The sequence below is a fragment of the Lissotriton helveticus genome, chromosome 1_1, assembly GCF_964261635.1.
Source record: "Lissotriton helveticus chromosome 1_1, aLisHel1.1, whole genome shotgun sequence".
Taxonomy (NCBI): Eukaryota; Metazoa; Chordata; class Amphibia; order Caudata; family Salamandridae; genus Lissotriton; species Lissotriton helveticus.
The window spans coordinates 1,053,664,653-1,053,678,668 of NC_136057.1; the positions used below are offsets into that span (position 1 = coordinate 1,053,664,653).

At 47.1% G+C, this 14,016-nt stretch overlaps 1 protein-coding gene across 1 annotated transcript in view; it reads right to left on the bottom strand.

Moving 5' to 3' along the window:
- The window catches only part of MAPK8IP2 (mitogen-activated protein kinase 8 interacting protein 2), a 216,930-nt gene that overhangs the window by 15,404 nt on the left and 187,510 nt on the right, over positions 1–14,016 (bottom strand). The window contains exons 10-11 of the mRNA XM_078677937.1: positions 7,819–7,889; positions 6,266–6,364 (exon numbers count right to left, since the gene is read on the bottom strand). Coding sequence (XP_078534063.1) covers positions 6,266–6,364; positions 7,819–7,889 — 170 coding nt within the window. The remainder of the gene's footprint in view (positions 1–6,265; positions 6,365–7,818; positions 7,890–14,016) is intronic.

The following is a 14,016-nucleotide window of genomic DNA, read 5'->3' on the forward strand; positions in this document are numbered from 1 at the left end:
AAAGCAGTTGGAAAGGCCCGGTGACAACAAGGGACCACCAGCACACGGGCTATTCCAGGTTAAGGAACCTTGGGGTCACGGTATAGGTAATTCTTTAATTAGATAAAGTGATTTTCAGAGGTATCACCTGATGCCTGGACCACAGCTGGCAGCCTTAATCCCTCTACGATTGGGCATGCTTGCTGCACCTTGCAGAATTTCTCCCTGGTGGACCCACCCTCAACTTGTCATCCAGAAAGCTCAGGCAAGTCTCCCAGGGCGGCAATGTCTTCCCCAGTAGGATCAGGGGCGGCTTCCTTAGGTTCTCAATCAACCATGACCACGGGAACCTCAGGGGCAGGTTTCCTGTGCTCCTCGCCCTTCCTCTTCATGGCAGCTGCATGGGCCATTCTTCCAGGCTTTGATGACTACCCCTCTTGGGCAGCCATGGACCTTGTGGTCATACAGACCCATTCAGGCAAGCCTAACATATCTAGGTGTGACATGAGCTCCACTTTCTCTCAGACACTGTGCTCTAGGACATTGCTTAACAGACAATATAAAGGCATGGCAGGGCTCAGAGCTACTTTTAAAGACCTTGACCCCACCCGCCATCTGAGTAGTGACTCTCACGATTGTCTGCGACTATGAACAGGTGGAATGTATTAGAGAAGTCCTGCACTGCAGACACCAGATGACACTTCATGATAGTCATATTGGCTCCTTGGTCTCTCAAAGCCTCACCCTTTGCCTATTGATGAGGACCCACTGTCTATACTTAAAAGTATGGGAAGCCATATGGGCTTTTACCACAATCTCTCTATCCCCTTGGGACACTAAGGCAACCTCTCCTCTCTCTCTCCACAAGCTAACAGGTCCATCTCCTCCCAAAGTGCAACAAGTGCCAACCCAACTGTCTGCCCACCGATAGGGGATGTTCCCTCTTGAGACATTTGGTGTCTCTCTTGGAATTCCCATGCTTGCATCACTCAGTACACTGGGCGACAAACCTCCCTGACTTGTGATCAGAGAATGCCTTCATCCTTAGATCAGGTTGGGACTGGTTAATGTGATTTCTTTGGAAATTATTTTTGGGGCCTTTAGAGAACTCCTTATTTATAAGTTTTTCTCTTCCCTCTTTCTTTGTCCTTTTTGGACACTCTGGTGCTGACCCAATGATCCGCCTCCTTAGCAAGCTCCCTGGGGTCGGTGAGCTTACTGTCCTTTCTTAAAATCAGATTATACAATCCAGCACAATTATCAACCCTGCTGCCCCGCAGCTAACCATTCAGTGCCTTGGTGGCGTAATCAAGAATATCCACCCAAGACTGGTTTTGCATCTTTCGGCTATCCCTGATCCTAAAGCGGCACTTCTCTGAGTTGTGTCCAAACTTTGTGACAAGCATGGTTTTCATTGGGATGTACTTCATCTGGTCCCCCACCTCTAGTGTAAGCAAGATAGCCCTCACCACTGGCGGCATGTGTTTCCACAATGAGGTTCCCCAAAACTCTTCTGGGACACTAGGCATTTTAAGGGCCACCTCATATGAAGAAAGCCACTTGTCTATGTCATCCCCTACTACATATTTGAGCACCAGATCTTAGGTTATACAAAATGTCTTGGCCCTTTCTGGACACTGTGGGTATGCTGCCACCATGGCTGCTGGACATTTCTTGACTAGCTCTTAGGTCCAGCTCTCTGAGACATAGCTCATGGGCCATTCTCCTTTCCTCCATGGCAAGTCTCTTTTCCTCCAAGGCTCTTTCAGCCTCAGTCTTCCTCTCCTCTGCTACCTACTTGAGCCCAGTCATTTGCAACTTAAGCTCCCTCTCTGACTTCCTGTCCACCAGTTCCTGTGGAGACAGGCCTTGTGAAGTCACACTCGCTGCTCTGACATGGAGTTCCAATTCAGGAGACTAGTCATCTCCCTCTCCTGAGTTCTGTATTTCAAGCCTGGTGTCCAGGCCATGCTCCTGCTACTCTATATCATCCTCCCCATTCCCATTGTCTGTTGCTCTCAACTGAGGAACCTCTGTCCAGGCCCTCAGAGCTTTCTGAAGCTCCAACTTCTTGGTGCCTTTCTTGGTTGGCAGTCGCCTTTCCATACAGAAGTGCTTGAGCTTAACCACAGTGTAGCTCTTCAAGTTGAAAAGCTCAAATTCCACTTCTGACGGTACAGTCACAGACACAGTCACTGATAGTCAGGTAGAGTGAGAGTGAATTTGGAAGAAGCAAAAATGCCAATTAAGGAGAATTTAAAAGAAACTCGAAATGGTATCAAATTATTTATCTAGGATTTAATTGTAACACAAAATCACTGTATGGCACTGCAGAAACACGAATCCAAATCTCATTGCTGAACACCAATGTTGTAAATTGGGTTACTGGTTGAGGGGGATACAATTCTACTCAAGCAGCAACCACAATCACTGTCATGGTGCAACACAAGCAAACCCCAAATGGACCTGGTCTTAACCCTTTGGTAACCTGCACAAAAGCAGTCCGGTTTAACTCAAAGGCAATATGTAAAGAATGTATGCAGCACTTAAAACAGTAGTAAAGTGAAAACACCACACAAAAAGAATCCCACACCAAGTTAGAAAAATGGAACTGATTTTAACAAATAAAACAAGACCAAAATGACAAATCTCCAATGAGTAGAACTGGATATATGCAATTATAAAGATTTTAGTAAAAATAACACAAAAAGCACAAAGCACTGGACCGGGACAAAGTCACAAGTTTAAGCTGCCCGCAAAGTTGTGCAGGCCGGCCACAGGGACCCACTTAGGCCTGCTGAACAAAGTACCTAAATCCTGACTTGTGGAGTGTTTCGAGGATCTGGCTTGATGGTGTGTTGCAATGCATTATTAATAGAAATGCTATAAGACAGCAGTATGAGGGCCTGTGTTGTCGTTGAGGATGCCATCATCAGGGCTTTCAATGCGAAGTCTGGCGTTGAGGATGCGGTGCTCACTCAGGTCGATGCGTCGGTTCTGAAGAGCTGCGAGGCTGCGATGCAAAGTCTGGAGTTATCATGGGTTCAGTTGACGAGGGATGTGGGGAGCCGGCGCCAAGGAGTAGGCCGTTTTGAACGTGTTATGGGTCCAATCCAATGCAGCAGCAAAGATGTGTTGGTTCTTCTCAGGATTGCGCCACACAGCAGCGGAGATGCCTCTGTTCCATGGGATACACAGATGCTGGCAGATCACCTTAAGCCCACTTTCAAGGGCCCAGGATGGGGTGGCACCACTTGACAGGGTAGACTAACAGATGACAGAGTCCTGGTGCAGGTGAAAGGTTGTTGGAAAGCTTTTGTGTCCTTGATGCACCCAACTAGCCCTTGGAGTCACTCTAGGTTCAAGATATGCAGGCCCAGTCCTTCTCACCAAGACAAAAGGGCAGCAGGGCAGCACAGCAGGGAAGCAGTTCCTTCAGAGCAGCAGTCCTGCAGAGTGACAGCCCTTGTAGCAGTATAGCTTCTTCCTGGCAGAGTATCCATAGGGCCAAAAGTGTACTGAAATGGTGGTGTCTGAAGGCCAGTATTTATACCCAGTTGCGCCTTCTGAAGTGAGGAGGAGCTTTTAGAGGCATGTTGTTGAAGTGCACAGGTTCCCTGCTTCTTGGCCCTGGCTCCTGACTAACTGAAGGTGGTATGCAGCCCTTAGTGTGGACACAGTCCACAGCCTATTCAAGTGTAAGTGGGGCTGAGCCCAGCTTCTCCCTCCCATCCTGCCACTAGTAGCACATCATGTCACACCTAAACTACCTGTTGGGTGTGGCTGTCTAGGATGAATACACATAGCACAAATGTCACTCACACCTAGTCATGTGACTCAGAGACAGGCTGCAGGCACCAAACGTTAAGGTAAGAAAATGCCCACTTTTTGGGGAATGTGCATACAACGCTGAAGGCTGAACTGCCGTTAAAGCTAAAATAGAACTGTGAGTGACATTAAACGGACTTTAATCCAAACTGGTGTCCATTGAACAAGACGAGAAGTTTTGAATCATGTTGTATCGGAGAACTGAAAAAACGGATGGTCGCAAAGACACATGTAATACCAATCAATTCAAATAATTGAGACTTCTCGCATCATTGGAGGAGCGTGCCACATCTGGAAGATCTTCACGTCTTTATTTCTTTGCACCGGAACTTTGCCACATTTCCATCGCTGCAACATTACTTGTTGTGGAAGCGCAACTCGTCGTAAGGTACATTGACGCAAAGTGTTGCATCTTAAGAACTGAACTGAACTAGGCTAAAACTACCATCTTAAGTATAGTATTGTGTATTTTTGTCATTTATGGTCTTGTATTAAATCTACATAAAGAATACTTATTTTTAATATACAAGTGTGTGGTGTCCATCTGTAGTGTTGTCACTGTGTTTCTGTATGTGGTCACAAATGCTTTACACACTGTCTCTGAGAGAAGCCTGTCTGCTCATGGGAATGGATTTAAAAAAGGGAATTTGGAGTAGAGATGGATTGATAGAAATGGATTTGACAGGGGAAGTAGTAATTTATCTGTAAGTAGTGTGTGTTAGTTGGGTGGTATGACTAAAAAGGAGGGGTGAAAGTTTGAGATTAATATTTGTGAGTTCATAGTAATCAGAAAGGTTTGGGATGAGAGGGAGGAGGGATGGGAAAGATGGAAACTGTTATTTGTATTTATTTATTTATCTATGTTAGATAGCAAAATTAAATCTTTTATATATACAGATGTGAGTCATAGATTTGTCATCTATCTAGAAAGATAAGTGGGCCACTGCCCTTGACACCGAGATCACTTTCGTATTTCCAGATTGTTTGACCTTTCATCTTTGGTGTGGTTTCCAAAACTTTTCTCCTTCAATCCTCCTGTTTTTGCTGGCCTTAGGACCCTGCACACTTTACCACTGCTAACCAGTTCTAAAGTGCTTGTGTTCTTTCCCTAAAACATGGTAACATTGGCTTACACCCAATTAGCAAATTTAATTTATGTGTAAGCCCCTAGCAAAATGGTACTGCATGTACCCAGGACCTCTAAATTAAATGCTACTAGTGGGTCTGCAGCACTTAGTATGCCATCCACCTAAGTAGCCTTTCAAACATGCCCAAGGTTGGCCAGTGCAGCGTGTGTGTGCAGTTTTTAAACTGCCATTTCAACCTGGCAAAGTACACCTAAGAGTTTAAGTGCTGAATAGCCGTTTGATTTACTATCATGCAGGTTCAGTATTGGTGATATCTACGCAGAATACACAATGGATCTCTCACGATATGGTGGTGATGGGCCCACGTATATATCTGCCCTTCATTGCTTCCCTCTCAGTGGTTGTCAGTGTTGCAAAGAATAGAATTTAAACTTCTCTGTTCCTCTTTCACACCTTGGAAGTGACTGGTTGACAACTCCAGGACCTGTTCACCCTACAGTCTCAATAAGAATGTAATATTAAGCAAGGTAAACCAGAATTTAAGGCCAAATGTAAACGTATGATGACTTTGGTTTTGGGTGTGCAAATTTGGATTGTGATCTGTCCTTACATCAAGAACCTGACAGTGTTGAGGAATGTGAAAGCATGTCTGTTCAAAGAGGCTTTTCCATCTTGCCAGATGTTCCCTGTACTACCTTCACTCAAGAAGGAACAGGGCCCCAAGGAGTGAAATATGACCCTGTTGAAAACTGTTAATGAAACAAACATCATAACACCAGGTGTGGCTACAGTCTCAAGCTAGCATGTTACAAAAACCAAAGAAATTAGTAGGAAATGCATACTAAGCTTCATCCTTCATCTTGCCTTTCTCCAAACTTCTAAAAATGTCTTGGTCAGATCTATGCAGTAGAATTGACCTGGTGGCATGTGGGTTATGTGACTGTATGTAACCTCCCTCTCGACAACCCAGTCATGAAACATAGTTTAGTAATTACACATTCGTAAAGTTGAGCAGTATGAACATTTCACATTTCTTTTTGGTAAGGATTGCAGTGTATGTTGAGATAGCGCAGTGATGTTTTTGTACGTTAGGTGATCTTGAAAAATAAACTAAAGGCAATGACAAGCGTAATGGCACCACATAGACACCACTGGTTCAAATCAACAGGAAACTCTCACAGTTAATAACTAGTCCTCTGACACCAGCAATGAACTAGTGAAGCACAGAGGTTACTGCTGGTGGCTCACCTTTACAATGCCCTAGGCATGAGGAAGGATCCTCTGTTGCCATCTATACAGAATAAGAGCGTATAGAGGAACGAAGATTCAGTGGAAAGAAGTTAGAACCCCCCTTCCTTCCCACTACTTACCCAACACATTCAGCCACGTGCCGCATGGAATCCTGGGACACAAACACATGGCAAGCAAAGCGATTCAACACTGGATGCTTGGTGATAAACCCAAAGTAACTGTGGAATAAGGAGAAGAAGCTGGTTAAATGATAAGAAGGTGGATGCACATTTGGACAGTTAGGGCAATTAAATGCTAAGGCTTGATGCTAAAAAGTGAAAGGCTATTTACTGGGAGGTCATTGCAAGGGGGAGTTGAGTTTGTCACTCAAGGTAGCTTTATACTGAGAATTGAACCTAAAAGCTGTGCTTAATTTGAGCCTGTGGTTTCCAGTGCTCGGCACTTGTCAACACTGGCACATGTGGGCAGTCTGCCACATGGTGGTGCTGTTTGTCTTATTCAGAGATGAGAAGTTGTTTACTTTAGACTTATTAGTGGGCTATACCGGCTATTAAAGGCCCGCTCCAGCTTGAAAGTCCTGCGCCAAAGGCAAGGGCCTTTAACAGGGGAACATACCTTTAATGGCTGGTATAGCCCAACCCAGATGGTATGCACGGCTCTTAGAACATTCCGCCACTAGAGGGCAGAATGTTCTAACAAATCAAAGAAAGGTCTCAGTGAGCCAGAGGTGATTTAAATCCCCTCAGGCTCACTGAGACCTTTGTTCACAGTATCACCTGTGAACCACAAACATTGGAATGTTGGAGCTCTGGGCTTTTACCGGCCATTAGAAGCCATTTCCTTCAATGGAGCTCTCAAAATTACAATGCTCTAATAATTCACTATGCATTAAAAAGGACTAATACCTGCAGTTCAAGTTATTCTTACAGCTTTGGAGGACTGGAATAGTCTGGACTGTCACACTTCTAGGAGGATGATGCTTAACAGTTGTGTTGGTACTGCCATCGGCAGCTTGGTAGGGGTAAATAGCAGAGCAAGCTGCAGTGGCTTCTAGACGAGGCCCCCCCGGCACTTATTTTTTTAAAACAAATTAAGCACTGTCTAAAAAGAACCGTTTATCACCCAGATAGCCCATTTCGTGAGCAGGAGGCTAATTCTGAGGTCGGGCCCCATGGAAGGAGTAGGTTTTCTCTAGTTTTGGCTTTGGGCTGGATTCTCCGAGTAGAATCATTGTTGTGTTTAACTGTTCATGAGAGATTGTGTGTTGGGATGGGGGCCCAGGAGAAATGGATTTGTCCCTTGGGCCAGGCTGGCTCTACTCAGCAGAAACGATTATTTACTGCAATGGACCTGTAAGAGGCCATGAACAGTCAGAAAGGGAGGGCAAATTTGTTCTGAAGCTGGACCCCATGAAAGTGTATGTTATTCATATATTGGGAAAGCATAGGTGCTTATTAAAGGCAAATGTATTATAAGGGTGACTGCAGATGGGTAAAAGAAGTGAGAACAGGAGAGAAAGGGTGCCTAACAATAGGAGGGGAACACCGAGCAAGAGTGGTGGAAATGGGGATGAATCAAGAGAGCTAGAGAGGTGGCAACATATGGACTAAACAGAGATTAGGAGGTAGAAGGAATGAAATATGATCAAATATATACAAGAGGGAATTCTCACCAGCTGTTTCTTGGGTGGCAGCCACAGAAAGAAATGTTCTTCATCTGAAAGAAGTGACTGCATCTCTCAAACTGTAAGAGAGGAAAAGAATCAGGACATTTTCACACATTCACACAAATCATACATAAACATGCACCACACATATGTAGTTTGTCCATTCTGCTTCTATAATGATTGATTAGGCTCTATGGCCCCGATGTAGGTAAATCTAATTTACCGACTCATAAATACCGAATTTTACCGGTTGGGTATTTATGAATCGGTAAATTGGAAGGTGGCAGATGTAGGTAATTTTTAATTTACAATTACCGAATCTGTAAGATTCGGTATTTACCGATTCGGTAAATACCGAATCGGTATTTACCATTGATTCCTATGGACTTTGAAGCCCATAGGAATCAATGGAAAATACCAATTCGGTATTTACCGAATCGGTAAATACCGAATCCTGGCAGGGGGAACGGGGTGTCACTTTGACACCCTGTAGCACCCCAAATGCAGGCTTGTGTGCCTGTGGCACACATACATGCCCTAAGGGCATGTCTGTGCGTCACATGACATAGGTGTACATGCACAGATGTGCATGTACACTGGAATTCGGTATTTTACCACCCAATAGGATTGTTTGTTACCGAACATCACTATACCTCAAAAGTGAGCATTGCACCCATTAAAAAAAATACTGACTAGAATGTGGTTACTATCACGGAGGTGAGCCAATGTTAAGTGCAGTCGAAGAGAGGAGCACTGCATTGGTAAAGTGAACCGGAGAGTTAAATGTGTGACAGGCATCTGAGACACCATCTGATGCTGACATCACTGCCTGGAGCCGAAGGCCAGCAATAAATGTTTGCAACATCAATCAATCAGTCAATTTATAAAGTGCACTACACACCCGCGAGGGTCTCAAAGCGCTGGGGGGAAGGGGGGCTGCAGCTAGTGGTCGAAGAGCCTGGTCTTGAGTAGTCTCCTGAAGGTCTGAGGGTCTCCTGTCTGTTGTAGGAAGAGAGGGAGGGAGTTCCAAGTCTTGGCGGCGCGGTAGGAGAAGGACCTACCCCCAGAGGTGGTCCTGTGGATGCATGGGACGGCGGCCAGTGAGAGGTCGGCGGAGCGGAGTCTCCTGTTGGGTACGTAGAAGGATAGTCGGTTGTTGAGGTATTCTGGGCTGGTGTTGTGGAGTGCCTTGTGTGCGTGGGTCAGGAGTTTGAAGGTGATTCTTCTGTCGAAGGGGAGCCAGTGCAGGTCTTTCAGGTGGGGTGTGATGTGGTCTCGGCGTGGGACGTCGAGGATCAGGCGTGCAGAGGCATTCTGGATTCTTTGAAGTCTGCTGATGAGCTTGGACGGGGCTCCGGCGTAGAGGGCATTGCCGTAGTCGAGTCTGCTGCTGATGAGGGCGTGGTGACGGCTTTTCGTGTGTCTGTAGGGATCCATCTGTAGATCTTGCGGAGCATGCGGAGGGTGTAGAAGCAGGTTGAAGAGACTGCATTGATTTGGTTGGTCATGGTGAGTTTTGAGTAGAGGATGACTCCCAGGTTGCGTGCGTGGTTGGTTGGTGTAGGGGCGGTCCCCAGGGATGTGGGCCACCAGGAGTCGTCCTAGGCTGAGGGGTTAGGTCCGAGGATGAGGATCTCCGTCTTGTCCGTATTAAGTTTGAGCCGGCTTTCTTCCATCCAGTCGGCGACTGCCTTCATACCGCGGTGGAGGTTGGCGTTGGCAGTGAGGGGGTCGTTGGTGAGGGAGAGGATCAGCTGTGTGTCGCCGGCATAGGAGATTATGTTGAGGTTGTGAAGTCTGGTGATGCGTGCGAGTGGAGCCATGTAGATGTTGAAGAGCGTCGGGCTGAGGGATGATCCTTGCGGGACACCGCAGATGGTCTTGGTGATTCCGGAGTGGAACGGGGGAGGCGGACTCTTTGGGTTCTGTCGGAGAGGAAGGAGGTGATCCAGTCCAGGGCCTTGTCGCGGATCCCTGCGTCGTAGAGGCGTGTGCGTAGTGTGTGATGGCAGACGGTGTCGAAGGCGGTGGAGAGGTCCAGGAGGATGAGGGCTGCTTTCTCGCTGTTGTCGAGTAGGATTCTGATGTAGTCTGTGGAGGCAATGAGGGCTGTCTTAGTACTGCTGTTCTTGCGGAAGCCTGACTGGGAGGGGTCGAGGATGTTGTTGTCTTCCAGGTAGCGGGTGAGCTGGGTGTAGACGATCTTTTTGATGACATTAGCCGGGACCGGAAGTAGGGAGATGGGCCGGAAGTTCTTGAGGTCGCTCGGGTCCGCCTTGGGTTTCTTCAGTAGGGCGTTAATCTCGGCGTGTTTCCAGCTCTCAGGGAAAGTCGCGGTCTTGAATGGGAGGTTGATGATGTTACACAGGTGGGGTGTGATGGAGCTGTCAGCCTTGTTGACGATGTGGTGGGGAAGAGGGTCGGAAGGGGTGCCTGAGTGGATGGTGCTCATGGTTTTGATGGTGTCCTCGGTGGTTACGCTGGTCCATGCGGTGAGGCGGTCGTGTTCGGCGGGTATCGGTGGGTCCGGTGTGGTGGGGTTCATCCGAGGATTGAAGCTGTCGTGGATGTCGGTGATCTTGCGGTGGCGGAAGCCAGCGAGGGCGTCACACAGGGCTTGTGACGGCGGTATGTCGTTGGTGCAGGAGCTGGGGTTTGAGAGTTCCTTTACGATGTTGAAGAGCTCCTTGCTATTGTGTGCGTTGTTATCGAGGCGGTCCTTGAAGAAGGCCTTCTTGGTGGTCCTGATGAGGTGGTGGTGGTTGTGGATGGCGTCTTTGAGGGCTGCGTGGCTGTCGGACGTTTTCTCGTCATGCCAGGTGTTTTCGATTCTCCGACAGGTGCGTTTGGAGGCTAGGAGCTCTGGGGTGAACCAGCTGGCTCTCTGACTGGTATCTCTGTGGGTGTGTTATCTCGTTGGGGCTAGGGTGTTGGCGCAATCGTCCATCCAGAGTCTGAGGGTGCGGGCCCCCTCCTCGGGGTCGATGGGGTTGGTCGGGGGGTTGAGTGCGAAGTGTGTTTGTAGTAGTTCCTTGGTGATTTTGCCCCAGCGACGTCTAGGGGTCTGTGGGGTGCGGTGATGTCAGATGGGTTTCCGGAAGGTGAAGTGGACGCAGTGGTGGTCGGTCCAGGTGAGTTCAGAGGTGTGGCTGAAGGCAACGTGGGGACTGGAGGAGAAGATGGCATCAAGCGTGCGGCCGGCGATGTGGGTAGGTGTCGTGACGATCTGTGTCAGTCCGAGGGTGGTGAGGTTGTCGATCAGGGTGGAGGAGTTGCTGTCGTTGTTGTTATCCAGGTGGTAGTTCAGGTCGCCGAGGAGGATGTAGTCGGTGGAGATCAGTGCTTGCGTGCTGATGAAGTCGGCGATGGAGTTGCAGAATTGGGGGCGGGGTCCTGGTGGTCTGTAGACGAGGGTGCCTCTTAGGTTGGTCTTGGGGTCCGTGTGGATGGATGTATGACATTACAGCGCATGCTTTTACCACGCATGCCTTTACAACGCAGTTTTTACAACTCATGCCTTTACAACGCATAGCGCTTAGGGGTGCTGGATAGTGAATAGTTTAATTTACTATTCCAACTCCAGTCCCCGTGGATAGTAGGGAAGGTGTTGGATAGTAAATAAAATCTATTCCCTATCCTAGAGCGCCCCCCAGTGCTATGCTTTGTAATGACATGCGTTGTAATAGTTGCGTCGTAAAGGCACTGCGTGGTAAAAGTTGCGTTGTAAAGGATGTTTCCCGTGTGGATCTGGAAGTGCATGTGTTCGGCGGTGTTGAGGGTGTCGGAGGTGTTAGTAGAGATCCTGATGGTGCTCTTGTGGATGATGGCGATTCTTCCGCTGACTACATTGGTACGGTCTCTGCGGGTGATCTTGTATCCATCGGGGTTAGCCACTGCGATGTCTGGGGCGGAGGCTTCGTTCATCCAGGTCTCGGTCAGGAAGACGATGTCTGGTGATGTGGAGTCGAGCAGGTCCCAGAGCTCGACGGCGTGTTTGCGTGCGGAGCGGGTGTTGAGCAGGACGCATCGGAGCTGGTTGGGTTCCGTCGTTGCGGGTGCATCTACATGTGATGTTGGCGAGCACCATTATGGCAAGACACTGACACATCAGAAAAGTGTTATGACGCTGAGTACCCCCACAACGCTATGCAGCTGAAAAGCTTCTGAAAGCTTCTCTGATAGCCAACAATGACCAGCTTACAGTGAGGACGCTGCTTTTTGGATGCTGAGAGACAATAGCGCGATACAATGTGTGAGGATCTCTGCTGTACACAACCACTTTAATTCCAGGCATGTGAGCTACTGAGGTAACGCTTTTATAGAAAAGGGATTATAACTTGCTATGCTGAAATATCGATTACTGTTATAACACTTCAGTTTGAGAAAATCTGATTCTTAAACATGGTAGCATACATTATTAATCTCCGTGACTTTGACTTGCAGTCTATCTCAGTAAAGTTGAACACTAATGAATGGAAGAAGTTTCAGTGCTAAGTTCATTTGTAGCTGTTCTGTAGGATCCAAAAAACTTGGGGGCATATTTACGTTGCCTGGCGCATCTCTGCAAATCAGCAGAGATGCGCCAGGAAAGATACGACACGCAAGTTTATCCTTGCGCCACCCATGATGCGCCGCATTTACAATGCAGCGCACCATGACGCTGGAATAAACAGATGCGTGTCGCATCTTAGGCGTAAAGTTGGCGCAGTGCTGAAGTTGTGTTTCGAGCGGCACGCAACTCCAGCACTGTTCCAACTTGCCCTATTTCTAACGTAGTGCGTCAAGCCGTACGCCTGCTTCAAGCAGGCGCAGTGTTTTGACGCATCAGCGTTGGGAAAGTATTTCACTGAGTCACTTTTCACGGGCGTTCCTGCGACGGAACGCCCCCCCCTGTGTGGACACGCCCACATGAAACCTGACGCAGGTTTCATGTGGCGCAGGGCCTTACACCGTGACGCATCTCCATAGATGCGTCACGTTGTAAATGCCTCGCAGGGATGCGCCACGTTTACGCCGCCTTGCGTGACGCAACAGTGGCGTAAACGTGGCGCAAGGGGCTTGTAAATATGCCCCTTGAAGTTCAAAGACAAGCTTTTATTGACTGACAGGATGACACTGGACAAGGCGATCAATATTGATGAAATATTTGGAGCACTGGAATGCTTCATAGTGGGCAAAGTGTGAATGATCTACAGATGTTAATGTTGCAAACAGTGTAATGAACCCCAGGCATCAATTCCAAATTAACTGCATGTTGTGTTTGGTGTTGGTTGAACAGTCATGTTGCTTTAAAGAAGAGTAGTCCAGTTATGGGACAAGTGTGCCAGAACTGCAGAAGTAAAAGGGCAGTGCACATGAGTGTAAAGGTAAAAGTGAGACTGTAATGAATGGCAGGGCACCTAAGACACAAGCTTAAATAAGAAAATTGCCATGTCTCAGGAGTTTGTGCTTCATGTATATGAAATGTGGCATATAAAGTATGATGTTCTCTATTTTCAATATCACAATTGGAGAAAAAAAGGATAAAGTATGACAGATTGTGGCGTGCGATACACCTTGATGTAGAACATTTGTTGCAAATGTTTGATGGTGTAGAATTGAAACCACTTGATATCTGGTTGATGTGGTATGGCATGTCATTGATGTAGGTTACTTCAATACCACTGCAGAATTTAAGGGCATGGCCATTCATGTGAAAGTATACACTGCCGAAGATGCGGTCCTGTTTATAAGGATGGCCTTAGCAAACAAATCTTTTGATGAAGTTGGACCCTACCAGCACAGTAAGGTAATTGGGTATGAGGATATCATGGCAGTGTCTGGTAATGATCAGGATGACGCATCCACATGGGAACATTTATTTCCAAAGGTATTCAAAAGCTTACTCAGATTCCCTTTGATTATTGAAGGGCTTTGGTCTTTGAATAGTACAGAAACAAAATGTGGTACAAAGAGTGAACAATGTGAGTTATCCATGAGGGTAGATTTTAAAAAAGAGCTTTAACATTTGGTGTGAGAGGAAGTGATTGAAGAAACAGAATCTTCCAAATGGTTGACCACTGTTATGGTTGTCCATAAGGAAATAGGCAAGATAAGATTATGTGTTGATTTGAGGGAATTAAATAGTAGTGTTTGTAGTTCTAGAAGGTTTTCTTTAAAGACTTGTGCTATGAAGTGTTGAAGGGCAATAATTGTTTTTGAAGA